The 27,581-nt window shown below is 38.0% G+C and overlaps 7 protein-coding genes across 13 annotated transcripts; 5 read left to right on the top strand and 2 right to left on the bottom strand.

Moving 5' to 3' along the window:
• Positions 1-20: 20 nt before the first annotated feature.
• LOC18015443 (spastin) lies at positions 21-3,113 on the top strand. Of its 3 annotated transcripts, none has more exons than XM_006397669.2 (13): positions 21-97; positions 199-526; positions 606-697; positions 816-838; positions 1,007-1,244; positions 1,328-1,423; positions 1,499-1,614; positions 1,721-1,801; positions 2,005-2,128; positions 2,262-2,311; positions 2,402-2,528; positions 2,638-2,735; positions 2,842-3,113. In XM_006397669.2, exons 2-13 carry the CDS (start codon positions 201-203, stop codon positions 2,956-2,958), a joined length of 1,488 nt encoding a protein of 495 aa, XP_006397732.1. In that variant the 5' UTR covers positions 21-97; positions 199-200; the 3' UTR covers positions 2,959-3,113. The 3 variants fall into 3 exon arrangements, with proteins under 3 accessions (XP_006397732.1, XP_024010899.1, XP_024010898.1); XM_024155131.1 differs by having other exon boundaries at positions 40-97; positions 253-526; XM_024155130.1 differs by having other exon boundaries at positions 56-94.
• A 457-nt stretch (positions 3,114-3,570) lies between these two features.
• LOC18015442 (serine/threonine-protein kinase Aurora-3) lies at positions 3,571-5,175 on the top strand. The gene is made up of 6 exons (XM_006397668.2): positions 3,571-3,806; positions 3,953-4,195; positions 4,384-4,479; positions 4,554-4,768; positions 4,855-4,927; positions 5,008-5,175. Exons 1-6 carry the CDS (start codon positions 3,678-3,680, stop codon positions 5,107-5,109), a joined length of 858 nt encoding a protein of 285 aa, XP_006397731.1. The 5' UTR covers positions 3,571-3,677; the 3' UTR covers positions 5,110-5,175.
• A 115-nt stretch (positions 5,176-5,290) lies between these two features.
• Positions 5,291-7,730, bottom strand: LOC18015441 (growth-regulating factor 9). 2 transcript variants are annotated; one of them, XM_024154918.1, is made up of 5 exons: positions 7,597-7,730; positions 7,255-7,477; positions 6,226-6,693; positions 5,954-6,136; positions 5,291-5,877 (listed from the first exon to the last, which is right to left on the bottom strand). In XM_024154918.1, the coding sequence occupies exons 2-5, from the start codon at positions 7,466-7,468 to the stop codon at positions 5,468-5,470; spliced, it is 1,275 nt and encodes a 424-aa protein (XP_024010686.1). In that variant the 5' UTR covers positions 7,469-7,477; positions 7,597-7,730; the 3' UTR covers positions 5,291-5,467. The 2 variants fall into 2 exon arrangements, with proteins under 2 accessions (XP_024010686.1, XP_006397730.1); XM_006397667.2 differs by having other exon boundaries at positions 7,255-7,483; positions 7,597-7,685.
• Positions 7,731-8,986: 1,256 nt separating this feature from the next.
• LOC18015718 (fasciclin-like arabinogalactan protein 8) lies at positions 8,987-10,488 on the top strand. Its single transcript, XM_006397666.2, has one exon. The coding sequence runs from the start codon at positions 9,038-9,040 to the stop codon at positions 10,292-10,294; it is 1,257 nt and encodes a 418-aa protein (XP_006397729.1). The 5' UTR covers positions 8,987-9,037; the 3' UTR covers positions 10,295-10,488.
• A 758-nt stretch (positions 10,489-11,246) lies between these two features.
• On the top strand, positions 11,247-16,277 carry LOC18015717 (myosin-11). 3 transcript variants are annotated; one of them, XM_024155109.1, is made up of 14 exons: positions 11,247-11,652; positions 11,770-11,942; positions 12,032-12,135; positions 12,241-12,321; positions 12,469-12,572; positions 12,680-12,766; positions 12,918-13,120; positions 13,590-13,791; positions 13,874-13,924; positions 14,029-14,127; positions 14,244-14,303; positions 14,500-14,624; positions 14,921-15,069; positions 15,142-16,277. In XM_024155109.1, exons 1-14 carry the CDS (start codon positions 11,398-11,400, stop codon positions 16,071-16,073), a joined length of 2,625 nt encoding a protein of 874 aa, XP_024010877.1. In that variant the 5' UTR covers positions 11,247-11,397; the 3' UTR covers positions 16,074-16,277. The 3 variants fall into 3 exon arrangements, with proteins under 3 accessions (XP_024010877.1, XP_024010875.1, XP_006397728.1); XM_024155107.1 differs by having other exon boundaries at positions 14,503-14,624; positions 14,921-16,275; XM_006397665.2 differs by having other exon boundaries at positions 14,921-16,275.
• Positions 16,278-19,589: 3,312 nt separating this feature from the next.
• Positions 19,590-20,342, top strand: LOC18015716 (protein LITTLE ZIPPER 1; the record flags this gene model as incomplete). Its single annotated transcript, XM_006397664.2, is given in 2 exon segments — positions 19,590-19,822; positions 19,929-20,342. Coding segments are annotated over 2 exon segments (414 nt in total), but the record flags the coding sequence as incomplete, so codon positions are not given.
• Positions 20,343-24,019: 3,677 nt separating this feature from the next.
• Positions 24,020-25,968, bottom strand: LOC18015715 (4-hydroxy-tetrahydrodipicolinate synthase 2, chloroplastic). Of its 2 annotated transcripts, none has more exons than XM_006397663.2 (3): positions 25,549-25,968; positions 25,162-25,245; positions 24,020-25,058 (listed from the first exon to the last, which is right to left on the bottom strand). In XM_006397663.2, exons 1-3 carry the CDS (start codon positions 25,632-25,634, stop codon positions 24,131-24,133), a joined length of 1,098 nt encoding a protein of 365 aa, XP_006397726.1. In that variant the 5' UTR covers positions 25,635-25,968; the 3' UTR covers positions 24,020-24,130. The 2 variants fall into 2 exon arrangements, with proteins under 2 accessions (XP_006397726.1, XP_006397725.1); XM_006397662.2 differs by having other exon boundaries at positions 25,162-25,242; positions 25,549-25,963.
• Between the last annotated feature and the right edge of the window lie 1,613 nt (positions 25,969-27,581).

Genomic DNA, 27,581 nt, shown 5'->3' with positions numbered 1-27,581 from the left:
CTGGTTTCTTCCGATCATCAATTTTAATTCACTCTCGGGATTTTTGATTTTGATTTGATTCCTCTCGGACATGAATTCAGTTTCCGAGCAAAACGTGGTGAGTGAAACGAATTTTTGTCGTTTCGTTGCTTCTTCTTGTATTTTTTTTCACTGTTTGTTTAGATTAGGAAGTGATTGTCGTTTTTCTTTGTTTATTAGATATGAGTTTCCTCAGAGGTATAATTGATTCGTTTAGTTCGATTTTCACTGAAGAACACAATCGTTGCAAAGAATCTCAGCACGATCCTAGCGTATCAGCTTCTTCTTCTTCTGGTTCCATGGACGGTGTCGATGGAGTTCCGGTTTCTAACGAACGGATTGCGTATAAGCTCAAAGGATACTTCGATTTGGCGAAAGAGGAAATCGCTAAAGGTGTTAGGGCAGAAGAGTGGGGTTTACATGATGACGCTCTTCTCCATTACAGAAATGCTCAGAGGATCATGAGTGAAGCTAGCTCTACGCCTTCTCCTTCGTATATTAGTTCGAGGTATTCTGATCTCTCAGCTTTAGTTCTTGTTAAGTTTTCGTCAGAATTCGTTTGATTGGTTTGTTGACTTGTGTGGTAGCGAAAAGGAGAAGGTGAGATCGTACCGAGAGAAGATTTCCAAATGGCAAAATCAAGTATCGGAAAGATTGCAAGCTCTGGCTAAGCGTACAGGTGATAAATTCGATTTTGACTTTTTTTTGCTTATTGAATAATGTATTGAATTCGTTTTCATGTCACGAAGAGTCACAAGTTAATTCACATTGACGCTTGTTTGTTTTGCTTATTTTAGGTGTTGGAATGTCTGAGAATAAGGTATTGTCTTGCTTCTTTCTCTACTTTTTTTTTTGGTTCCTTAATGTCGGAAGGAGAATGTGATGTTTTATGATTTAATTGATATGTTTCTGTATTGGGACTGATCTAGATTATTCATCAAGGCACTAATTGTATAGTCAATACTCTTCCTGGTCCTTGATTATGCAGAGAACTGTGCCATTACCTTCTTCAGCTTCAGTTTCCTCTACAGCGTCAAATAGAAGAGTTTCATCACAAAAGACTTCACTTCCCAAAGGTGGCATTGGAATGGCAAGAAGCCCTAAAGATGCTACTGCAAACCCAAAACCTGCGAAAGAAACTGGAAATGGATACGATGATAAGTTAGTTGAGATGATAAACACAACAATAGTGGATAGAAGTCCATCTGTGAAGTGGGATGATGTCGGTGAGTGCCATTGTTACGTCTTTCTTCTTGTTTCGCCTATTCCAAGCAATATGTGAAAACACACTTATGTTAAATTACTGCAGCTGGACTTGATGGAGCTAAACAAGCTTTATTGGAGATGGTTATTTTACCAACAAAACGAAGAGATTTGTTCACTGGTCTCCGAAGACCAGCGAGAGGTAAAAAAATTGCAAGCTTTGTTTCTTATTGATCCTCTCCTGTGCCGTCCTTGGTAAAAATTTCCTCTTTGATAGGTTTGCTTCTCTTTGGGCCACCTGGCAATGGGAAAACAATGCTTGCCAAGGCAGTCGCTTCTGAGTCACAGGCAACTTTCTTCAATGTCTCAGCATCTTCTTTGACGTCAAAATGGGTGGGTGCTTAGTCTAGTTCTGTGTTACTCTTTGTTGTACTAAGGCCTGTTAAATAATTTTTTCCAATTTTCCATTAGACAAACTGACTTTACTGTACTGATTCAGGTGGGTGAGGCTGAAAAGCTAGTGAAAACGTTGTTCCAAGTTGCAATATCCAGACAACCTTCTGTGATTTTTATGGATGAGGTATGTACTCTTTTCCCTTTTCTGTCTTATATGTTAGACATTACCATATTAGTTGTATCTGATAAGAAAAATGGCGCCTTTAGTAAGATACAACTATTAGAATTAACCGTGCTTGTTTGGTTCTATATTAAAGATCGGTTTTATGATACATTGATAAACGTATTGTCACTTGGAGATCTGAATATGATTTCTCTGGTTATCAGATAGATAGTATAATGTCTACAAGATCGACCAATGAGAATGAAGCCAGCAGAAGGTTGAAATCAGAATTCCTTATCCAGTTTGATGGTGTGACTTCTAATCCTGATGATTTGGTGATTGTCATTGGTAAGCTTCCTGCTAATTCAGTCTTTCATCAAACCCAATCTTCACTCTGTTTAGCATCATTTCTGATGTCAGTTTAGATATGCTCTGTTTTCCATTGCCCGAATAAAATTTACTTGAATGTATTATTTTGCAGGAGCTACTAACAAGCCACAGGAGTTAGATGATGCAGTGCTTAGGAGATTGGTACGAATATTATCGTTATCCGGATTTTTCATGTCCTCCAATTCCTAGGAAAGTATCTGATTATATGCTTTGATTTTATCAATGTGTTAGGTAAAGAGAATATATGTTCCATTACCGGATTCGAACGTCAGAAAATTACTTTTCAAAACTAAATTGAAAAGCCAGCCTCATTCTTTATCCGGTGGCGACATTGATAAAATTGTCAGAGAAACCGAAGGCAAGCTTTACAGATCTTTTATAAGAAACACAAATTCCTTAATACCACCAGACATAATTACTGTTTCGGTGTCTAGTAACTAATAAGCATAAGCATCCTTATGTTACAGGATACTCAGGAAGCGATCTCCAAGCATTGTGTGAAGAAGCGGCAATGATGCCAATCAGAGAACTCGGTGCAAATATTCTTACCATCCAAGCAAATAAAGTAATAAACCAGAATCCTTTTGGAACCAAAAAAAAAAAAAAACTGTTTTTGATTTTGAAGTCATTCAAGATGAAACGGTTTGATTAATAGATGCGTAATGTAACAGGTGAGACCGCTAAGATATGATGATTTCCGGAGATCGATGGGAGTGATCAGAGCCAGCTTGAGTAAAAGCAAATGGGAAGAGCTTGAACGTTGGAACTCAGAGTTTGGCTCTAATTGAATTTCTTGTTGTGAGTAAGTGGTACAGGTGTTTCTCTTGTAAATTTGAGATGATTATATAATACTATGGTCTACAGTTAAAAAGAGAACAAAACAATCAAAATGGTTCACTCTTCAAAGAGGAAGATTGATATTAAGATGTGTAAGCGTTATTGTGAGAGCAAACTCCTACGCCTTAGGTCGGGTTGGTTTGAAAGCAAACTCATCGTTAATTCTATTTGGTTCTAGGAGAATGTTGTTAGATTTGACCACAACAACAAAAAATAAGGAATATAATGTTGTTAAATTACAATCAAAGTCTCGTTTTACGACAAAAAAAAAAACTAAAAACGATTTCAATGTATTGTACAGATTTATGTTCAGGATTCATTAATTAATATCCTTTTCTGTGAAATATTTTTTTATTTGTAAAAATTGTAGTTAATTATTATTTTTCCTACCTATCGATTTTTTTTGTTGGTCAAATAAAATGCTTAATGGCTTAATGCGCATGATTAGTTTCGAAATTTAAAGAGAGTGTGGAGGGTAAATTCGTCGTTATCAATAATAGGTCGGATTTGATTGAAGTATTACGAAACGCAACGTTTTGAGTTGGTTGTTTTTTTCAGGGAGCTTTTGAATTCAATCAAATTTCAAATTTTGCTTCTCCGCTCCCTTTCTCTCTCTATCGACAGGCTCTTGCTCTCTCGCCGTCTAGTCAACAGTACGGTGATCGGAAAAATGGATAAGATACCCACAGAGACTGACGCTCGCGACCCTGAGAAGCCATGGTCCCTAGCAGATTTCGAGATCGGGAGACCGTTAGGCAAAGGCAAATTTGGCAGAGTCTATCTCGCTCGAGAAGCCAAGGTACTCGTTTCCCTTCAATGTCATCGATCCTTCAATCAAATAGATTAGGTTGAATTTCTCTCTTGTATTGTTAGATTAGGATTGAGCTTTCTGTCAATTTGAGCTTTATCCTCATGGAAACCTAATTTTTGAATCAACCGTGATAGAGTCATTTCGTGGTGGCGTTGAAAGTGATATTCAAGGAGCAGATTGAGAAGTATAAGCTTCATCATCAGCTTAGGAGAGAGATGGAGATCCAAACGAGTCTAAGGCACCCCAATATCCTGCGTCTCTACGGTTGGTTCGACGACGATGAACGAATTTTCTTGATTCTCGAGTATGCTCATGGTGGTGAGCTCTATGGCCTTCTCAAAAAGAATGGACACCTTACCGAGCAACAAGCCGCCACAGTGAGTCTCTCCCCAATTTTACTCAATTTTGCCTGAATCATGATTTTTGTTTGCAATGTTGACTGTGTATTGCTTATCAAACGCTGTGAATCGTCGAGATTATTTGTTTCACGACTCTGGAAATATTATGGCTCGCTTCTTGCGGATTTCTCCGACGGATTTTTCTTAACGATTCACTGGATTTTCAGTACATTTCAAGTCTCAGTCAGGCACTGGCCTATTGTCATGGAAAATGTGTGATTCACAGAGACATCAAACCTGAAAACTTGTTGCTCGATCATGAGGTATGTTTGTATGGATTTAGTTATTGCATCGAAAACTCAGGATCTTCATCATCAGTATTGTCATATACATGCAGGGAAGATTGAAAATCGCCGACTTTGGGTGGTCAGTGCAGTCAAGTAACAAGAGGAAAACAATGTGTGGAACGTTAGATTACTTAGCACCTGAGATGGTAGAAAACAGAGATCATGATCACGCCGTTGATAACTGGACCTTAGGTATACTGTGTTATGAGTTTCTCTATGGCAACCCTCCATTCGAAGCCGAGAATCAAAGGGATACATTCAAGAGGTAAGAGAATAACTAAGACTTTTATCTTTTGTGGAAACTACTTAAACCTCAGCTCCTGATGACGTCTTTTATTTAATGGTATGCAGAATTGTTAAGATCGATCTGAGTTTTCCTCCTACACCAAATATTTCAGATGAAGCCAAAAATCTCATCTGTCAGGTACACCAAAGCAATAAGCATACTCTATTGCAGAACTAGTTGTAGAGCAATAACATATGGTTGTTTATAATCTTATGCAGCTCCTTGTTAAGGATCCCTCGAAACGGCTCTCTATTCAGAAGATCATGCAACATCCTTGGATCGTCAAGAACGCGGATCCTAAAGGTGTGTGCTTCACGTGATGCTATTCTCCAAATCTCAGGACAATTTGCTTATGGGAAGAAAGTTTTAGAAGTCAGAGGACGCACATCTTATATGTAATCTTAATAGTCCGAGAAGGAAGTCTAAAAGTTCAGAGATTGCACATCTTATCTGTAATCTATAGTTATGGGAAGATAATCTTAGAACTTCAGGGAACGTGCATTTCGTAGTGTATTATCACTCATTTCAGCACACAATATAATCTAACTAAAATTTGTGTCTTAATATTTTTCTGTGATCGATCTTCGATCTTCTTCTAAACACAGATAATTAAGAAGAATCCATAGATAGAAACTAAAAACTTCAAAACATTGTAACCTCAACAACTTTACTATGCTTCTAAACACCTGAAGAACACAATGACAAGACCTCCTCATTGTCTTCTTCACCCCTTAAAGCTGTATCCGTAATGGTGGTGTCGGTACTGCAACTACTAGTGCTCTTCTCATCAGAAACTCGGGGCAGTGGAATTCCCAGGACTGAAACAGACAACTTCTGGTCATCTCCATCTTTGCAAGACAAAGATCTGGCAGCTGTTTTCACGGTTAAAGGGGTAAAACCGGCATTATCATGTGAGTTAGTAGTATCCACCCGATGCTTCTTCTTGATACCTCTATGCATGTGCTTATCGCAGTACTTCTGACCAGACAGAGCAACTTTACTGCATCTCCACTTCTTCCCATCTGTTCTTCGACACCTTCCTGGTTCATTGTCTGTTTCAACTCTGTGTAAACGAAACCCACCACGACCTACAACAGAGAAGATACTCCATTAACATCATCGGTAAGCAGCAAGACACTTCTGAGAAAGCTTGAAAAGTATTACCTTGAAGAACAGTGTCTGGAGAAAAGTGGATACCAGGAAAGCCACCATTAACATTCATATTCTTCCACTCTCTGCTCCTTGCAATTATTTCATTCTTCCTGTTGCTTGAGAATTTTGCAGCTGCTGAGAAATTATCAGATGCCTCAGGAAAGAACTTTTGAACAGAAGGTAACCTCTCATCACCTGGTAATGAAACAATGGAATCTGGTCAAATCATGAAACAATGAAGAAAGGAACTTTATAGTTTTGTCATGAGTCTGATATCATGATACCTTGAACGGGAACAACTCTAACACAAGTACTTGAGTCTCTTTGTTTGATGAAGTCATCATAACTCATCTCCACGGTCCTTCTGCTCTTAACGCCATGACTCATACTTTTGTTTGTGGATTCAGTGATCACTAAAGATGGGCGAGTGGTGTTATCACAGACTCTGGCACTAGGCAATGAAGCAATGGTAACTACCTGAGCATTATTAGAAGCCGACATTGTCCCATGAAAAACATTCTGACTCTCATTACTACTATCCAAACCGTAAGTGTTGTCGTGTTTGGTTGAAGCCGGTGACGAAACGACAACATAAGAAGAAGATTCCACAAGCTTTCTTGAACGTTTCCGGCCTCTATGCATGTGCCGTTCACAGTACTTCTGAAACAGAAGGACCTTGTTGCTACACCGCCATTTTTTCCCATCTGTTCTCCTGCACCTTGTGGGTTCAGGTTCCACCTTAGCACTCAACACTGCAACTCAATCCCAAATAACCAAAAACATGTTTTCAGGGAACTAATCAAGTAAACCCCAAAACCGAATGCAGTCAAGAATCAATCAACTGTTAAAAACAGAACATAAGCTCTAATAGATTCAGAGGTAATTAAGATTTTTATGTATATGAATCTTTCTAACTCTTGCAAAGCCCAAGAACCAAAAACATGTTTCAAGAAATTAATAAAGGAAACCCAAAATTAAACTGAGACAAGTATCAGCTATTAGAAGCTGAACATAAACTATAACAGATTCCCCATTCTGAGATAACTAAAGACTATTCTGTATATGAATCTTGTAATTCATGGAACTCAAAACCTAAGAACCTAAAAACTGTTTTAGGAAATTAATCAAACACAAACCCATCAAGCTTTTCCACAATGAAGCCACAAAATTTCTATTTCAACAGAAAAGGTCCAAGGCTTGCTATAGAGAATGTAAAATCTTGTAAATGATTGTTTTTAAATCCCCTTGCACATAAATTACACAAATACTCCTGAGAATTTCTTGACAAGCACACCGAACTTCAAAATACTTACGAGAAGAGGAGTGATGGTTTTGGTGGATAAGGTAACTGGAGGAAGAAGAAGAGAGAGCAAGGCTGTTCCAAATAGGCACCACAAGATGATGAGGCACACGAAGACCAGCTTCTATGTATCTATAAACCAAAGCTTGCATCTGAAACTCAAGTAATTGCGCCGCCTTCATCCACGGCCACTTCTTCTTCCGCCTCTCCTCTTCCTCCTCCTCCATTTTAGGGCTCTGCATCTTCAAAACAAAATTTGGTATGTAAGCAATGCTTTTTTATTTAAGGAAAATTTTGCAGTTCCAACAAAAGGAGAGAGCTTTTGAAACAAGCGACCCAAAGAAACAAAACCCACCTCCTAAACAGAAAAGCTTTAACACAAATCAAAACAACAGATACTAAAATCTCTTGTTCTGTTCCTCACTGTTTTAATAGAGAGGGAGAGAGAGTCAGAGAAAAAAAACAGAGAAGAAAGACGAAGAGGTGAGTGTGAAGAGATTTAAAGGCAGTTGTCAGGTTTCTGACAAATGCGTCAGCGATTTTCAGCCTTTATTTGAATACTTTTCGGACAATAAAAAAGTTGTTTCCTTCCCTCTCTAAACAATGCCAACACAGACTGATAACTCTCTGTCCAGCTGCTCCACTACATCTCCACCTTCTTTTCCTCCATGGGCCCATATTATAATGACAGGCCCATTACTAATTCTCCATTAAGTTGGGCTCAATTTGTTTTTATTTTTTCTTTTGCTTTAATTATGGCATCGTCCAAAATTTTAAGTTATTTTGGAGAATTAAAGGATAATTTTTTCAATCTTCTTCACATTGGTAGTTGCTTTTTTCTGGTCGAAATTCACATTGGTAATGGTAGTCATAAAATATACTCCTATATTTTAAGTTAGTATAAAGTATTAACAAAGCAAATCAATTTATTTTTAGTACTGAAGAAAAAAATTGATGTAATGCTTAGCAGTGTGATTAGATGATAGTATCTAGATATAATCACAGTGATATTTTATATTGTTCGCACGTGGAAAGTAATGCTAAGAGCTAAAAATATCTTATAATGGGAAGCAGTGTGACTCAATATTGGTCCTCTCACCGACTTGTGGATATATATTTCTAAAATATATAGAAAGGTGTATGTTTTTCCTACATATATTTTATTTTACAATACGAAAAGACAGGTTTGAATAACCATAAATGCCTACAATACAGATTCGAATGGCGAAGCCAGTAACTCACAAAACTGTTTTTGTTATTCAAAACATATTTTCAGATATATCTTTTAACGAAAAAAAAAATCACATGACAACAATGAGAGCACGGGAAACGTAACTAAGCACAACTATTAAATCTCAACACAAACGTGAAACAAGCAATACAGAATTAGTTTAGCAAACAAAAATGAGAATCTATGTATTTTTCTATCACTGCAAAACAATGTAGAAAAGTTATCTAAGGTGTTGTATTTTTGCCAAAAAATATCAGGTGTAGAAAAAGAAGCCCAAAGCCCACTTTGGTAATTTAAGCAAAAAAACAATAAAATAGAATGGCCTCTTTCTTCTTCCAGCTATGTCCGAAAAATCACATGGCCCCAAGCCAACCCAACTTGCTTCTAAACAACACACATTCGAAGATAAAGGCAAATTAACTCTAGTCGGTTTTTCAACCTAACCATGGTTAATATGTAACCCTGGGTTCACACTTATTATTATTCTTCTCTTTTAACTTCACTCGTCTCTCTGTCTTCTCACTTCCTCTGCTCCACACTTGCACTGAAACTCAACCGTCTCGTCATGGCAGCGCCACAGACTTTCTCACTCCTCGCTTTTGTTTTCTCTCTCCTCGCCGTCGCTTTCACCGTACGCGGCCACAACATTACTCAGATACTCGCCGATTCCCCGGAATACTCCTCCTTCAACAGCTACCTTTCTCAGACGAAGCTCGCCGACGAAATCAACAGCCGGACGACGATCACCCTCCTCGTCCTCAACAATGGCGCAATGTCTTCTCTCGCCGGAAAACATCCACTCTCCGTCATTAAAAACGCTCTAAGTCTCCTCGTCCTCCTCGATTACTACGATCCCCAAAAACTCCACAAGATCTCAAAAGGCACAACTCTCTCCACCACGCTCTACCAAACCACCGGAAACGCTCCCGGAAACCTAGGATTCGTCAATATCACCGATCTTAAAGGAGGCAAAGTCGGATTTGGCTCCGCCGCTTCAGGTTCCAAACTCGATTCCTCTTACACAAAATCCGTCAAGCAAATCCCTTACAACATCTCCGTTCTCGAGATCGATGCTCCGATCATAGCTCCGGGAGTCTTAACGGCCCCTGCTCCTTCTTCCGCCGTGTCTAACATCACCGGATTGCTCGAGAAAGCCGGTTGCAAAACCTTCGCTAATTTGCTTGCCTCGAGTGGAGTGCTCAAGACTTACGAATCCGCCATTGAAAATGGGTTGACTGTTTTTGCACCGTCCGATGAAGCTTTTAAAGCCGAAGGTGTCCCAGATCTGACGAAGCTCACTCAAGCTGAGGTGGTCTCGCTTCTAGAGTATCATGCCCTCGCTGAGTACAAGCCTAAAGGCTCATTGAAGACTAACAAGAACAAAATCTCTACTTTAGCCACCAGCGGAGCCGGAAAATTCGATTTAACAACCTCAACTTCCGGCGACGAAGTTATTCTCCACACAGGCGTTGCTCCCTCAAGACTCGCCGACACGGTGCTCGACGCGACTCCGGTCGTGATATTCACAGTCGACAATGTCCTCCTCCCTACTGAGCTATTCGGAAAATCTCCTTCTCCGGCACCGGCGCCGGCGCCGGTTACAGCACCGACACCATCTCCGGCGGAAGGACCTTCACCCGCTGCGGCTTCACCGCCGGCTCCCCCGACGGACGAGTCACCGGGAAGTGCTCCTTCAGACTCGCCGGCAGGTTCTGCGAACAGCAAGTCGGCTAACGCGGCGGTTGCCGTGAGCTCACCGTCGTTGTTCACCGCATTGGTCACGCTTGCCGCCATAGCCGTTTCTGTGTCTCTCGGCTTTTGAAATTGAAACCTTTCGAATCTTCGTAATTACGCAGGCTGCCACTCCCTTTTGTTCATTTTTATTTATTTTCTTCTACTTTTGTGGTTCTGTTTGTTTAGTTGAAAGCTGGGATTAGTGAGTGAGGTTTACATCTTTTTTATTTAATCACATTTTCATTATCATTTTCAGTGTTAATCTGATTTTCATTGTTGAGATCTTCGGCCTCTTACATTACAACATTTTTTGAACCCAAAAACACACCAAACTAAAATATTAGCTAACGTGATAGTTAATATCTTTTTTCCTTTTACATCTTGTCGATAGTACTACTATATTACAACAATACAGTGTGCCACCAATTCAATCTTTGATATGGATTTCTAATGAAAATTGTAGGCACAAACAATTTTAATTTTAAATGTTTTCTCTCCTGTAGGTGTAACTTGCAATTGTTCGATTTATAGATGCTTTAGAGATTTTCAAATATTACTTAACTTTTTTCCATTAATCATGGGCCCATTTCTTATTTTAGTTCTCAGGCTTTTTTGTTTTTAAACTTCATTTAGGAAGCAAATGATACCCTATTCCCTTAGCCGACAAAACGCCAAGTTTTACCCTCGAAGCAACGAACAAAGCAAAATTTCCACTTTTAGACTGTACTTGATTTAGTTATTATGGTTATTTAGGGTGAGAAAATTCCAGAGGTTAGGGTTATTTAAACGGCGTCGTTTCGTACGTACAAATGAATGGGTCTACATTGTCTAGAGTTGGGATATGTGGCCCATTAATATTTATTAAGAGAGCGAAAAGCCCGATTTCCTGATTCTCTTTGGCACCGACATTTCTTTGGACAACGAGACGCTTCTTTATTCTGAGATCACAAACCCTATCGTTCATTACTCTATAAAACGACGTTCATAGTTCGCTTCCATTTAACAAACGGCAGGCGTTCAAACATATGACGTGGCGTTGAGTGTTGGCTACACACGCGCACCGCTTCTTTGATCAGTCTTCCTCGAGAAGCTTACAATAATAATTGAACAAAACTCGTGTGAGTCGAAACAACACAAACCCGCTTCACTCACTGAAAATCCCCGCCATTTTTCTCGCCTCCTTGAATCGGAATGGCGTCTACGGCGGCTGAACAAGATGAGAGAAAAATTGCATCGGAAACTTCGAAGACGAGTCCTGACATCAAGGCGGCTGCTGCGTCGCGGGTCAATAGCAAAAACGACGCTTCTCCAGCTCCGTCGATGAACTCTAAGGATTTCATCATCTCCGCCGCTGCTAACATCGCCTCTCAGCCGTTGCAGAACTACGATTCGAACGTCTGGGGAGTCCTCACCGCAATTTCAAACAATGCTCGCAAACGCCGGCAGGTTCGTTCTGCCTCTTTCCTTCTTTAAACCCTAGATTCTCAGTGTTTTGTAGCCCTAGGAGTCTGTAGTGTGATTCTATTCCAAAGTTTAATTCGATTCCTGATCACTGAATTTTAGGGCATAAATATACTTTTGACTTCTGATGAGCACTGTCTCGGACGGCTGCCGTGTCACGCCAGTTATCAGATAGAGTCAACTGCAATAAGTGGGAATCATTGTAACATATACCGTAAGAAGATAACATGCGGTGATGGGGCTGATGATGTATCTGTCTTTGTGGAAGACACTAGGTTAGTGAACCTCTCTCCTGTCTTACTTGTGCGATTTATCTTCTTGCTAAATTCATGCTTTGTTATGTGTCTCTCTCTCTTTGATTCAGCACGAACGGAACGTTTCTCAATTGGGAGAGGTTGAAAAAGAAAGGTCCTGAAGTCAGGGTTCAGCACGGTGACATCATATCTTTGGCTGTTCCTCCAGAGCACGGTAACATATGTTTTCCACCTCTGCATTGCGAAGTCATATTATCTCAACCATTTTGACAGATCAATCGATGTGTTAACACTTGACCCATGCAATATTTTTCCCCAGATAAGTCCTTTGCATTTGTATACCGCGAAGTACTTGGAAATAATCCTGAACTTCCCTGCATGAACAGAAAAAGAAAAGCAGGTATCACATTCAACATTTCTCATTTTTGCTTTCTGTCCTGACTTTCCATGCATATATGACTAAGGAATGGCAGCTCTTAGGGCGTTCTTTTCACCATAATGTAGTAGTGTTTTCTCATTTCTGATATGTGCTTTTGCTGCTGTGAAGAGGACATAACTTGTGAAATTAAGAGGTCGAAGGGCATAGGCATTGGTGGTCCTGATGGTCCAATATCTTTGGATGATTTTAAGAGCCTCCAGCGATCAAACACAGTATGTTCATCTTCAATTTTGGTGTCCATTATCAGATGTAATCGATTTTGTTGACCTAGATGTCATTCTAATCAACTTTTGTGTCAACAAAACAATTTTGTATGCAGGAACTGAGGAAGCAATTAGAAGCACAGGTGCTTACCGTTGACACTCTGCGTAACGAGTCCCGCGCTATTGTGGAGCACCATGAAAGTGTATGTTAAGTTTGTCTTTGGATCTTTGGTATGGTGGGTGGTGCTGTTGTTATGTTAAATGCTGTTGTAGAAACAAAAACAATGGTAATTATCTTTGAGTGATTGGTGGATTATTTAAGTACCTTTACTGATTTATCTTGTCATTCTGCAGGAAATAAAACTGATTAAAGAATCCACTGCAAAGTCATTTCAGAATCAACTGATTGAGCTGCGTGATCTAATAGATACTAAGCAGAAGGAACTGGCGCAGGTCAACAAAGTATCAGCTGAACAGAAGCATTCGATAGATGACCTTGGCGAGAGACTAAGCACTTCTTTGCAATCTCTCAGTGAAGCAAATGAAATAATTAAAAGGTAAGTAGATTGTTATTCCAGTGTTGATTGTCGTTCTTAGGATCATACTCTATGCAACTATTGTGACAAATTGTTAGAAACTCCGCCTTAGGACTTCCAATTAATTGTCCCAACAGTGATCTAACGAAAACATCTCTAAGCTAAGTTTCCCCATTAATCAATTCCATAAAATTCAAATGTTATAGCTAGACATCACAGGGGCTGAAAGCTATGACTCTATCCTTTGAAATGTGATGGAGAAGACACTTAGGGATGTTTTACTTTCGTCTTCTATGGCAACAACATAGCTAAAAAATTTGTATACACGGTTTCTTTCGGAAGTTATTTGGTCTGTGTGTATAAATTATAAACTGTTTTTCATGTTCAGATGGTTTTCCTTATATAAGTGGAATATCTTATGTGGCAATGTTTTCATAAGTCTGATCACTGAAAATTGTGATCCTAAGAATATTTTACTTACTGTTTTCAGTCAAAAGGCATCTATAGATGAACTGAAAACAGCGTTGGATGAAGAGAGAAATCAAAGAAGAGAGGAAAGAGAAACTGCCATTGGTGAACTAAAAGCTGCAATACATAGATGCCAAATTGAGGCTCAGGAAGAACTGGAAAAATTTTCTGCTGCTGCTATGAGAAACGAGAAGGAACAACAAGAAGTAATCAACAAAATGAAGGTATGACAAGAGTTAGTTGTCTATAAATTAACTCTTCGCCATTATTATGGCCTTTGAATAAGACGGTTTCCAAATATTTCAGGAGTCAGAGAAAGAAAAGTCCACGCAAGTGGAAACTTTGATATCAAAATTGGTATGTTCTTGTGATTCATTCTATAGAAATAATTAGCGTCTTGATCCAGATACCTTGAACTTTTTTTTGTGCTGTCATTTGTGAAGTTTGTTAATGTTTTATAGGAAGATACGAGGCAAAAGCTGGTCTACTCTGACAATAGAAACCGTCAGCTCGAAGCCCAAATTTCCGAGGAGCAGCTTGCTTCTGCCAATGCACTAAAAGTACCTGACCTGAATGCAAATTTCCCTCCTATTTGTATGGTTCGTTTCTCTTTTTTTTTTTTGTTCCTATCTGTACTAACGGGTGCATTTGTTTCAAAAACTTCTATTTGGAGCAGGAAATTGTAGAACGTGACCTTGAAATAAAACTACTGCGAAAGGATTTGGAGAGTGAAAAGGTAAGATGGAAATACTTGTGTGCCACTATACTTTTTTCACAGTTGTACAATAGTGACAAGCTTCTGTTTCCTACATCTGATTCCTGCTACAGAAATATGATAGTTCATTTGGGAGAGATTGTGTATAAGTAGCTAAGAAATCAGGTTGTCTCCATTAAGTTATATGTTTAAGCTGAGACTTTCTTTGTTATGTTAGCAGGCAGCCCGAGAAGAAGCATGGGCCAAAGTGTCTGCTTTAGAACTAGAGATAAGTGCTGCTGTTCGAGATCTTGATGTTGAAAGACAGAGACACCGTGGTGCAAGAGAAAGAATTATGCTCCGGTAAGACCTTTACACCCATGGTGGTACTTAGTTTAGGCTGCTATTTTTTCTGTATATGGTTGGTTGGCTAACCTAATAGTAGATCTACAAACGTCAATGGTGAAAATCTTAAGACAGGCATGCTTTTCTTTATTCTCGTGTATTTTGTGTTTAGTGCTTCTGTACAGCTCTTTTGCTGTCTAGATTTACAGATTGGGAGGTAGTTTCTTGTTGACTGTGATGCTTTAAACTATTAACATGCATTGTCACACAAGTTTGATTGGTCTAACTTATTGACAAACGGAATCTTCATGCAGTGAAACTCAGTTGCGGGCATTTTATTCTACGACTGAAGAGATCTCGGCTCTGTTTGCAAAGCAGCAGGAACAGCTCAAAAGCATGCAGAGAACTCTGGAAGATGAGGAAAATTGTGATAATACTTCATTAGATATTGATCTTAACAGAGGTAATACTCCGGAAAATGAACGAGCAAATTGCCATACGAATTGTGCTGCTAAGGCGAGCTCCTCCATTTCAGGGCAAAGGTCTAACCGGAATGAAGTTTTTGATACGTCCTGTGAAGATGCAGATGCTACTCAGAAGCATGATTGTGAAATAATGAGTCAGGAAGGCCAAAACACCCAAGAACCCGAATATACAAGCTCTGACAAAACCGCAAAGGGTGCTTTTGGCTCAGAGATAGAAGGTGTTGGTACAGCACCCACTTTCGGAACAGACCCCGTAGGAACAGAGCAAGTTAATGAAACCCAAAGTCCAGGAAATGATTATGAGAGAAATGATCATCTGAGGAAGGCAATCGTATTGGCTGGTGATACAATGCAAATAGATTGTGAAACTCAGGCAAATGAAAGTGTTGAGAATGATGGAGCTGTTGTTTTGTTAAGGAACCCCGTGAACGATGGAAAGGATACCCAAGACACAGAGGGAGTAGGCACTATAAGAACGTCAGATCTTCTAGCTTCTGAAGTTGCTGGGAGTTGGGCTTATAGCACAGGTCCTTCTGTCCATGGAGAAAACGAAACCGAAAGATGTAGAGAGGACGAAGAGAGTCAGACTCAAAAAATCAAGGAAGTGGTCATAGTACATGACTCTGCCGCTCAAGTTGGCGAAAGTCAAACTAAACCGACAGTTCCTGAGGTCCTGGTCACTGGAAGGAAAGATGATGCTGAGCATGGACTCGTTAACGAGTCATTGGGGACCATTGATCAGGGAAAAATAGAACATGGTAATGGTTCCAAATCTGATACAGAAAGTTGTTCTGATACAGATGATGACCATAGGGAGGAAAAACTCAGTCCTGTCTCAGACTCAGACACAGAGGGTTCTGATATGGATGATCACAACAGATCACACTCTTCGGATCCCGATAGTGAAGGAAGCCATGAAGCTGATGCTGATGGGGATCATAAACAGGTGGACACAATGGATGAAGACGATAAAGCTAGTTAGCAAGTAAGGTGTGTAGATAGCGCAGAGAAAATGGTACGGTTGTAACATGGGGAGTTGTAATTTACGTGTAATGCGAAGTAAACGATTTGATCCCAAAAAAAAAATGAAAGTTTTAGATGTCTACTTCAGGACAAAGTATCTCCATAATGTGATGCAATGATAGCAACGATAGAATTGAAGGGGAAAGGAGAGGGCTAAGCTAGAGATGGGAATAAAAATAGACAGGGGAAAGAGTAAGTCAGAGGAATCATCAATGGATGATGATCTGAAATTAAAAGGAGAGGTTTTTTTTATGGTGAGAAGAGGAGGAGAATCTCCTTTTTACAACAATTTCATTATTATGAAAGTAGTAACAACTCCAAAACTTACCCTACTAACTCTGGTTAATTTCTTGGCTTTTTTTATTCTCTCTTGTTTCTTTAGCTTGGGTGGTAAATTTCTCTTAGGTTTGATTGAGAAGAGAAGATGCAATATTTTTGTCTATGGGATACTCAAAACTCAAAAGGATGGCTGTAAATAATAGTAGAGATAATTCAATTCAAACAAAACAAAAAATAGTAAAGATAATAATAATAGAGTAGAACAAAATTATAACAAGTTTTGAACACTTTTTAGAGAAGCGTGGATGGGGTTTCATTTCGGTGTTGACTATCTCCTCCAATTCCATTGATGCCTCTTGTTACTTAGTTTGTCTTTGCATTTTGGTTTCAGTTGAAATATCAATACAAGAAATGAGTAGATTTTATATAGTGGTCCTAGTCCTTGGCCTCATCAATTTATTCTAAAATTTTTTTCTTTCTTTTTCTCCATATATATCATCAATTCATGTAATGAGTATGTAGATATTTTTTTGTCTGTGAGTAGCACGATATTCTTATCAAATGGTCATGAAGCTAACATATAGTAATAAGTAAGATGTTTCACGTGAAACTAGTTTGTTCTACTTGGTGTTTCCTTATTTCTTTTTACTGGGTTTTAGAGAAATTTATGATGGAAAGATATTAGTTAGGACTTAGGACGTTGGCAAAAAATAAATGAAAGTCCCTTCGGAGAAGAATAAGTATTGATTGGGCTATAGGAGAAGAAGAAAGAGGATCGGGCATATGCATGTGGAATTTGGGTTTGAGCATTGAAGAGAAAATAGCCCACAAAATTCATTACTGAAATGATGATGATGAATCTATCGTCGTCGAGTGGGGAATGGGGTTATTATGGCAAATGGGTATGATGATTGTGGGAAGAAGAAGCCAAATCGGTGGTTTCATTTTCCAAATTAAATGTGCTTTGGCTTTTGCTTCTCTTCCTACTCAAGTACTCCATGACTTTTTTCCACTACTACTACTACTACACACACATATTATATGTATAATTGTATATTTGTTAAAAGTCACTGCACCTGATTCGGTAGTATCCATTTCACACTTTTCCCTCTTCCTTCCAAGTTTCAGAACCATCCCTTCAACCAAAGCTCGATACCTCACGTGACCCATCACATGATTCCCTCTTTGTTACCTTTTTTTTTCCTTATGTCCCAAAATCAGATAAGTTTATTAAAAACAAAGTCATTTGGTTTGGATTTTAATTACAAAACCTACCCTTCTGATTATGGAGGATGAAACGTTCAAGAGAGTAGAGAGTTGACATAATATTCGAAGGGTGCAATACAACGAACAATAATGAATAGATATCATTAATATGGAGCCTAGAAGAGTTAAGGAAGATACGCAAAATATTGCTTAACACGTTTTGTAAACAAATATTATGTTTTATCGTATAAAGACAAAAAAAAAGAAACAAATGCTTAATTAGTAGTTGAAAATTTTAATTATTCCACATCCAAGATGTATAAAACTATTGGACGGGGAATGACGACAACAGATAGGTGTATGCAACTAAATTAAATCAACTTTAAAACTTAAGTTCTGTTGTGTGTATTTAACGGAATGATTAACCATCATTACATATGACTTCAACGAGTTGGAAAAGAATAGATTTACACTCTCTACTTAGGAGGCTCGTGTACGTAATCTTTTTCTTTCGTTACAAAGGGCAGAATGGGGATTAGGTTTCATAGAAGTCATATTAAACAGAAAACACAAAGAAAAAAGGCAAAGACTTGATGATTAAAAAAGCTAAGTAAGAAGAAACATTTGTACTTGTGAGGAAGATCGAGGCTTTGACGTACTCTTAACCTTTTTTGACTTATCTGCCTCACAGATAATCATGATTTGACCTTTTGCCAGTCAAAAAAATCTGCCAAATCGCTTCATTAAACTCGAGACAATTGTTAAACAGCAAAACAATATATATAAACCCTTATATATATATATATATATATATAATTGTGTGTGCAAAATTTAAGGTTAATCTCATAAACAACATAAAAAAAGGGGGACAGTAACATAGACGGTATGAAACCACTTTAACCATTTTATTGTTATTGTAAATGTGTAACAGTACTTAAGTACCAAAAAAAAAAATTCTGAAAATGTGTGTAACGGTAAACGTAATATGTATGAACTCACTTGGTAAAGATTAATTAATAGTAATCGTCAGGTCAACGATCTATGAATTCCCTTTACATCTAAAAAATATTGGAGCAGTAAATTCTTAAGTAGGAATTCGAAATATTATATTTATATATATTCACAGTTTGCCTAGCCTTATGGAGACTTAAAGCAAATTTTAAAATAGACTGTTATTTAATATGTTTAAATATGTATTTTTATTTATAATTTATTTAATGTTAATACTATTATAGTTTTTTAAACAAAACAAAATTTTAAACATTATAATATTTTTATTGTAGTTGTGTTTCAAACATTTATATATAATTACATAGTATTCTTACATATTTGATTAAAATTACAAAAAATATGACCTTTAAAACTAGAACAAATTTTGGTGGCTTAAGACAATTGTCTTTTTTTATACATGCAAAGGCACGACTCTATATATTTATAAAATGTAGTTTGTTGATGTATCAATATTAGCCAAATGTTAGATTTGACTAACTATCACCTAGCTTTAAGCTTCGTGACACCATCACCATGTAATTAAGTTGACAAACAAACAAATTTCGTATGAGTTAAAGCCAAAATTGAATAGTTTGTTTTGTCGTGTGTACCTCTTAACGGTGACTTGAGCTTTTTAGGGAAACTTCCTAAATTCTTCTAAATAGTACATTTAACTAATCAATCATGAGTCCAATAAAAAGAAGAGAGATATTATAGAGAGAGTTAGGCAGTGTTTTTGTGATACTGTTTTTTTTTTTGTGTAATGTTTTTATTATACTTGTTCTTCTTCCATCTTCAAAAATTCAACTTCATCTTCATCTTTCCCTGTCCCTTTGTAATCATGATTCCTCTTTTGCCATCATTACCTTCTAAAGGAGCCTCTCTCTCTCCCCTCTCTCTCTCTCTCTCTCTCTCTCTCTCTCTCTCTCTCTCTCTCTCTCTCTCTCTCTCTCTCTCTCTCTCTCTCTCTCTCTCTCTCTCTCTCTCTCTCTCTCTATAAAGAAAATGCAAACACAAATTACAACAAACTTTCATCTATATAACGCCTCTATATCTCTCCCATTAATCAAACGTCTAACTTCCTCTATTTCTCTCCATCTCCCTTCCTCTTAATTTCTGTTTTCAACCTTCAAAGATGTGTTTGAAATCTTCAGAACCATTTTCAGACACACCCACGAGATTAGTTTTGTACCTCAAAACACAAAGCCACGTTCGTATCCCTCGTCTCTCCAGGTTCAGTTTTCCATCATCATACACATCTCTGAAAGTATAATCAACTATCTAATTACGTTTTGAGTCATTATAACGAGTTAATACTCTGTTTTAATCTCTATTTCAGGAGGAGAAGGATGTGGCGGGAAGAAAAGGAAATGGAGATGAAGAATATAAGGCTTTACATGGAGAATCAAAACATCATTCAAGAAAACGAGAAACTCAGGAAGAAAGCTCTTCTTCTTCACCAAGAAAACAAAGCTCTCTTGTCTCTGCTTCAGACCAAAAATATATCCCCTGTTCCATAAACAAAGACCTTACCATCACCAATCATCAAGATCCGAGGGCTCTAAAGAACACCAGAGTCTTATTATCTAAGTAGGTCTTATAATTTACAAGCAAGGGTTTAGTATTACTGGGTATACATCTTTTTTTTTTGTTTTTTTTGTTTTTAAGTTTCATCTTTGATGTAATCTCTTTATTTGTGTTCTTTTGTTAATGGTTAATGTCAATTTTCAAATAAAGTTTTTTATTTTCTCTACTTAACAGACCACGATAAGTGACCATTTTTTCGATATTACATGTCAATTTTAACTTAGAACGTAGGGCCTAAATAATTTGTACCAATGGATAGAGGATTTTTACATGCGTGTCAAAAAACCATAAATCGATTTTACAAAAAATGTTGAAAACCAGTTTTTCCTACGGTTTTCAACTTTCGACCCAATATCTACCCGATTTTTTTTTTTTTTAACGGCTAAACAAATTTTATATATTAAGAATAAGGATTACAATCTGCAAATACAGCAGCATTAGACAACCATAAAGGTGGATACAATTTTGATGAATAAAAAACAGCATTTGGAGGTCCTTTTGTTGTTAGTAGGTGAGCTGGACTATTAAGATCCCTTGGAGTGTAAAGAAAGATGCAATGTGAAAATTTTTGATTCCAAAGAAGAATATCAGAACAAATATTTTCAATGTGATAATTTTCTGATTTTCTATTAAGGATGTCTATAACAATTTTGCAGTCTCCTTCAAAGTATAAACTTCTGAATCCTGAGCACCAAGCTTGTTGCATAGCTATAAGAAGAGCTTTTGCTTCCGCTTCAAGTGGAGACGCCGCTGCTCCGATGATTGATGAGCCCCATAAAACAGGAATTCCTTGGTAATTTCGAATGATCCAACCAGCTGAAGATCGATTGGTTTCCAAATTAAAACTTGCGTCAAAATTACATTTAAGCATATCAACTTCCGGCTTTTTCCATTGCATCAGGAATTGTTGTTGTGTATGATGGCCTTGAATGGGTCTTGAATCTATAGTGTTTTGCTGAAAGCCATTGAGCTACATCTATCTCAGCATCTTTAACTACCCGTTGAGGACACACTCTGATTTTACGGAAGATTAAGTTGCACCTTGATTTCCAAATTCTCCATAAAACCCAGTATAGCATAAGTTTTTGTGAATCAGTAAGTGATCTGTTTGAGTGTAGAGCAATGCTATTATGTAACAGATGATCTACGGAATCATTATGTGCTACATGGGGAGTCCAAGGGGAACTCGATAATCTCCAAATCATTTGAGATATTGGGCAAGTGAAGAAAGTATGAATAATTGTTTTTGGTGCCGAGCAACAACGTTGGCAAAGATTGTTCATATTTATTCCTCTTGTATTTAGCCTTGTGGCTACACTGATAGCTTGCGAAGATAAACGCCAAAGAAAGTGTTTTAGTTTCGGCATAATTGGCAATTTCCAAATTTGGGATTTTAGGTTTGGATCTCCATGAGGAATAACAATTTCTGCATTTTGTAATCTTGCTTCATTAAAAACGAGCCAGTAGGCGCTTTTAACAGAGTAATTACCATCTTCACTTTGGCTCCAAATAATACGATCAGGTTTCAACACTTGCGATAAATATGTGTTCTTTATGAGAGATCTGTCTTCTTCAACGATTAATTCATCAATCTTGTTGCTGTTCCATACTCGTCTGTTATTAATGGTAGTAATCAAATCTTTAACCATTATTTCCTCATTTGGTACCATTTTTCTGGTCGGTCGTGGATTTGGTGTGAAAAGCCAGTTGTCTTTTTGAACCTGTATCGTGCTTCCATCGCCAATGATGTGTGAGACTCCTTTCTTTAGCAACTCCAAACCATGAACAATAGATTTCCATCTATAGGATTCATTAGCTCTGTTTTTTGCATTGAGAATATTAGTATCTCGATAATATCTAGCTTTCATTAGTTTGGCAAAAAGCGTATTTGGGAATTTCAGTAGTCTCCAAGCTTGTTTCGCAAGCAAAGCATCCTTGAAGAGGGCTAGATCTTTGAAACCAATGCCACCATCTCTTTTAGAAAACTGTAAACGTTTCCAAGCTACCCATGGAATGCCTTTTTGTTGGTCTCCTTTCTCCCACCAGAAACGCATGAGGAGACTGCTAATTTCATCTGTAATATGAACCGGCAATTTGAAACATGACATTGAGAAAACAGGCATTGAGATGCCCACTGATTTAATCATTATTTCCTTTCCTGCTTGTGATAAAAATTTTGCACTCCAGGATGAAGTTCTTTGCCTCACTCTATCAATGATGTATTCAAACATCTCTTTCTTTTTACGCCCAAATTGCTCTGGTAGCCCAAGGTATTTACCACCTCCACCTTGTTGAAATATGCCAAGCATTGTTTTTAATCTCTCTTGTAAATCACCTGGGATTCTTGCACCAAACGTAATCGTTGATTTGGACGGATTTATTTTCTGACCAGACCATGCCTCATACGTTTGGAATATATCTTGTAGTGCTTTGCAGTTCTTATTATTTGCTTGACAGAAAAAAAGAGAATCATCTGCAAATAATAAATGAGTTATCGCCGGTACACCATTTCCGATTTTTATACCCCTGATTTTCCCAGTTCTTTGTTGATCTTGAATCATATGGCTGAGAACATCTGCACACAGAATGTAGAGATATGGTGACAGCGGGTCACCTTGTCTTAATCCTCGTTCCGGAATTATTTTACCTTCAGGGCTTCCATTGATTAGCACCGAATACTCAACTGTCGTAACTGTTGCCATTATCGAGTTGATCCAACGTTCATCAAAGCCAAAGGCATGAAGAGTTTTTTCAAAAAAATTCCATTCAATACGATCGTAGGCCTTGGTGATATCTGTTTTTATTGCCATGTATGTTTTGGAGACCCTTTTTCTAGATTTTAGAGAATGCATTAACTCATGGGCTATCAAGATATTGTCTGTTATCATCCGACCCGGTATAAACGCAGCTTGAGCTTCAGAAACAATCGAATTTAGAAACTCTTTCAAACGGTTCACCAAGATTTTTGATATGATTTTGTAAAGAACATTACATAAACCAATTGGACGATAGTCAGAAAGAGTGACAGGTTTGTCTATCTTGGGAATCATACAAATATTTGTATGATTTATACCGCGTTTCATATGTGCCATTGTAAAAAAATCTTTAACCTCAGCGATGACATCACAGCCTACAATATCCCAACAGGATTGATAAAAACGAGCTGTTAGTCCATCAGGTCCTGGACATTTATCTGAGCCAATGGAATTGATCGCATCTTTGATTTCTTTTTCTGAAATGTCTCTCGTTAAACTTGCATTCATGGTTTCCGAAACTGTTTTTTGAAAGTTAGAGAAGATATTAGTTTGGCATGAGCTTGTGTTGCTTTTATAGATATTTGAAAAGAACACTTCTGCGTGTTTTCCAATTTCAGTATCCCCTCTGTGCAGCCTTGAACGTCTTTGATCGACAAAATCTTATTCTTTGAAAATCTTGTTTTTGTGCAAGCTTGATAAAATTTTGTATTGCGATTTCCCTGAGTCAACCAAGTATTACGACTTTTAATTTTCCAATATGTTTCCTCATCCTGGTAAGCCTGAGCTAGTTCTTTTTGGATTTGAACAATATCCACATACTTTGTTCTTGAGTTTGACAAGGCTAGTTCAAATTCTATTTGCGACACTCACGTATTCTGTCCGTAATATTTGGTTGGCGAGTAATTTGAGAGTAATATCTACCCGATTATCAAAAAAATAAATATATAATCTAAATCGACGAGAACTTGACATAGCAGGCACGAACATCTCACGTGACGTGGCCACCCCTCGACGACGTAGAAAATCACTGTAATATTAAATTTCTGGATTTCGAGTATCCAACAAAATTAATGATTTTCACATGGCGATGAAAATCCAATACTAAAAGGCAGATCAAAATCAAGATCAGATACATTCATCAGCTACATAAAGCAAATACATAAAACCATCTCTTCATTGCAAAAATCGAGAAAGTATGCTAATAACGACCGATAAGGATAAAATCATCGTCATCAAGAGCCTGAACATCTTTCTCACCGACAAAATGCTCACGTCCAATCTCCTTCACCATCTTCACAAACTCAAGTCTCTTAGAAAGAGGCAATGGAACATACGGTAACCTAAAAACCGGCCTCGATACCCCAAGCTGAGCCAAAGCAGTGTTAACTCCAATCGGGTTTGGCTCGTGGAATAGCCAATCCATCAAAGGTAGAAGCTTTGAGTTCAACGACGAGTTCCTGCCTTCAAACATCAATTTCCTCATCAAACCCGGGACTAAGTTACTAGTAACAGATATAACTCCGGTTGCTCCATAATCCCATCTCGAATCATGACACTCATCATCATTCCCACTCCACACAACAATCCCACTCTCAGTGTACTCTTCAACACGCTTGTTACCAACACATTCTTTCACACCGGCTAAGTTAGGGCTCTGAGAAAGTTTGAAGATTGCACGAGGCGGTATATCCTGCCCTGTTCGACCTGGCACGTTGTATATGATCGTCGGTCCCATATGAAGAACGGACTGGAAATGAGCGATGAGACCCTCAATGGAGGTTTTGCCATAGTAAGGGTTAATGTGAAGAGCGGCGTGCATTCCAACAGCGAATCCTTGTTCAGTGGCGTGGATTGCTTCTCTTGTTGAGTTGCTTCCTGTGTTTCCAATGACTTTGATGCTTCCTCCAAAACAGTTAACAGTATGGCCAATGAGCATAATGTGTTCATCCCAGCTCATCAACTGTCCTTCACCAGTTGTACCACCAACAATGACACCTTCTGCGCCGTTTTGTATCTGAATGTTCACCAAGTCATCGTAGGCTTCAAGATCGAATCTTCCATCAGGTAGATACGGTGTTTTGATAGCTGTGATCACCCGCAGAGCTTTTATGTCGTCTGTGTTTGTCCTGGCAAGCACAAAACCAAAGATATCCGGGTTTGATATAAACTTGCACAACAGAGAGTATATACATACGAGATTTCACATTCATTTACATAATAACTTCAGACCTGTTTTTGACCTCTAAGCTGCGCATTGGGAGATGGAAATTCGGTACAACAGCTGCTTTTGGAGAGACATATTTCGAGCTCCTTCTGTGTTAAAAAGAAGCACATTAGCTTGACTCCATGGACAGATCAAGAAGTCTTAAGATCTCGGCTTGGGACACACAAGATCAGGAAACATAGATTTATTATCATCAAATTAGTCCGAGGAGGTCATAGGTTTCAGTTTTATAATTCAATTGAAAATTTGCAATTTCGACAAAGAATATTCAAGTCAATACCAGAAACCATCATGCCTAGTTTGGATTAAGCAAAGACACAAAAAGCTAAAGAAAAATGTTAAAATATCAGCAAATGTATTACATCGACATATAAGAGGAGAAGAGAAGGAACCTCTTGTAGCCCTCGAATCGCCTTGGACAGGGGAACTGTAGAGCAGAGTCCATAGAACACAAGCCATACCCTTTCAAAGCAGCCATCTTTGAAAACAATAGAAAATTTACCAAAACCCTAACTTTAAACGGAACCCAATTCTCAAATCAGCGACCTTAATTCAAACGTGGTAATCAGTTCGCGATGATGATAGCAACAGTGTGAGTACTTCCGATAGTAGTCGAAGCGATAATCGTGGAACGGAGAAGGGAAGCGATAGAGCTCTGATAATGGTGGGTTCTGAGCATAATGACGAAAGATTCCGATGAGAGCAATAGGATTTGTAAGGAGGAGGGAGCGGCGAGAGATGGACGGAGGAAGAAGAACGAAGAAGGTATAAAAAATACAAAGCCGTCTTAGGGTTTTTGTCTCTCTCTATCTCCTGATATCTTGCCACGTGGATAATGAGTCATCGGCACGAACAAAGATTTTAAGGACAATCTCAAAATGATGATACTGTTTTGCAAATGTATGGTCGAAATTTCCCAAGAATATCGGCAAAATTTCCCAAGAATATGGTCAAAATTTGATTTGAATTTTCTTTCTTTATTAGGGATTTTAGTTTTCTGGCAGCAGCCTTCCTTCTCGAAAACTTTTGAGCTCAAAAAAGTGGATTAATTAATGATTCAGAAATTAGGGCTCCATTTTGCATTTTTAATATTTTCATATAGTAGAGTAAGAATCGAGCATATCTGTAATATACTAACTCATGCAATGCACGTTCGTGTTCAAATGGTCGATCGTGACTGCTCATAGTATTGTTGTTTTATAAACTAATTGTGTTTTGGTCAATGCGTGTCTAATAATACACGTTAAGATTCTGGAATCAAAAACTCTCAAAGGTAAACTCTCCTTTGAAGCCCATTATAGGCCTAATTTGCGATGCCCAACGGCCAACGGAGAGTACTGTAAATCATAGAGGCCCAGCTTGAACTCTGGAAGCCCGAGTTCAATCAGGTCTAAGATTTTTTTTTTTCTTTGGTTTTAATTTATGATTATCCTAACATAAATTAAAAACGGAATACGTATATGAATGATAGGTTTTGTGTCTGCGACGGAAGCTTCGGAACTAGTCGAGGATGTGACCATATGTATGGCCAACTTTCTGATTACGATCTACGAAGCTCTTGAATGTATTCAGAGAATTGAAATCGTGAAGATGAAAAATAGAAATGCGGGTAACAAATAAAGGTGCGTTGCAAATTACTAAACAAAAAAAGCGAGAGAGGATCGAAACAATCTTATGTCACTTCCAAGGATCCAACATACTTGAAAGATATTTTTGTCTCGAAAATGCTATCTACCTCAATGTCAAATACTCAAATGGCTATTTGTTGTTTTGCTCTTATTGCTTTCATTTTGGTTATTAACTTTCGAATATGCTTGGTTTGGGTTGCTTCTGTTTTTTGGAGCGTATGTATACTGTGTTTCTCGTCTTCAATTAAGAACTATCTTCAGTTTTTAAGAAAAAATGGTTTGAATTTTTCGGCACATATATATACACACATGCACATACATGATTCAAGATTAAGCACTACTAACTTCGACCAGGTTTGTAAATAACAACAACATTGGGTATACAATTACAATTATGAATCCGAACTGCATATTGATGCACATAATGATCTTGTATATACATTTTAGTTATTATATTTGTCACTAAACACATGTCGAATTGTAGATAGACCCACTGGAATCTATTCTACAAAATCAGGTTACTATACGGCGGCAGAAGATCAAGCAGACCATCAAATACAGACTCTTACCGGGAACGTAGATTGGAAAGCTCAGGTCTGGAAGACTAAAACAGCCCCAAAGATTAAGATATTCCTCTGGAAAGCTCTGCAAGGCGCCTTACCTGTTGGAAATCAATTACAGATTAGGAACATCTCCTCTGACCCAAAGTGTAGAACATGTAATAATCAGGAGACGGTTCTCCACTTACTGTTCCACTGCCCAATCGCGGTTGATGTATGGAGGAGATCTCCCTTTAG

This window comes from Eutrema salsugineum, unplaced genomic scaffold (genome assembly GCF_000478725.1).
Source record: "Eutrema salsugineum unplaced genomic scaffold, Eutsalg1_0 scaffold_22, whole genome shotgun sequence".
In the NCBI taxonomy this organism is placed as follows: domain Eukaryota; kingdom Viridiplantae; phylum Streptophyta; class Magnoliopsida; order Brassicales; family Brassicaceae; genus Eutrema; species Eutrema salsugineum.
The sequence above is the reverse complement of the archived record's forward strand: the minus strand, read 5'-3'. Positions and strand labels throughout refer to the sequence as shown.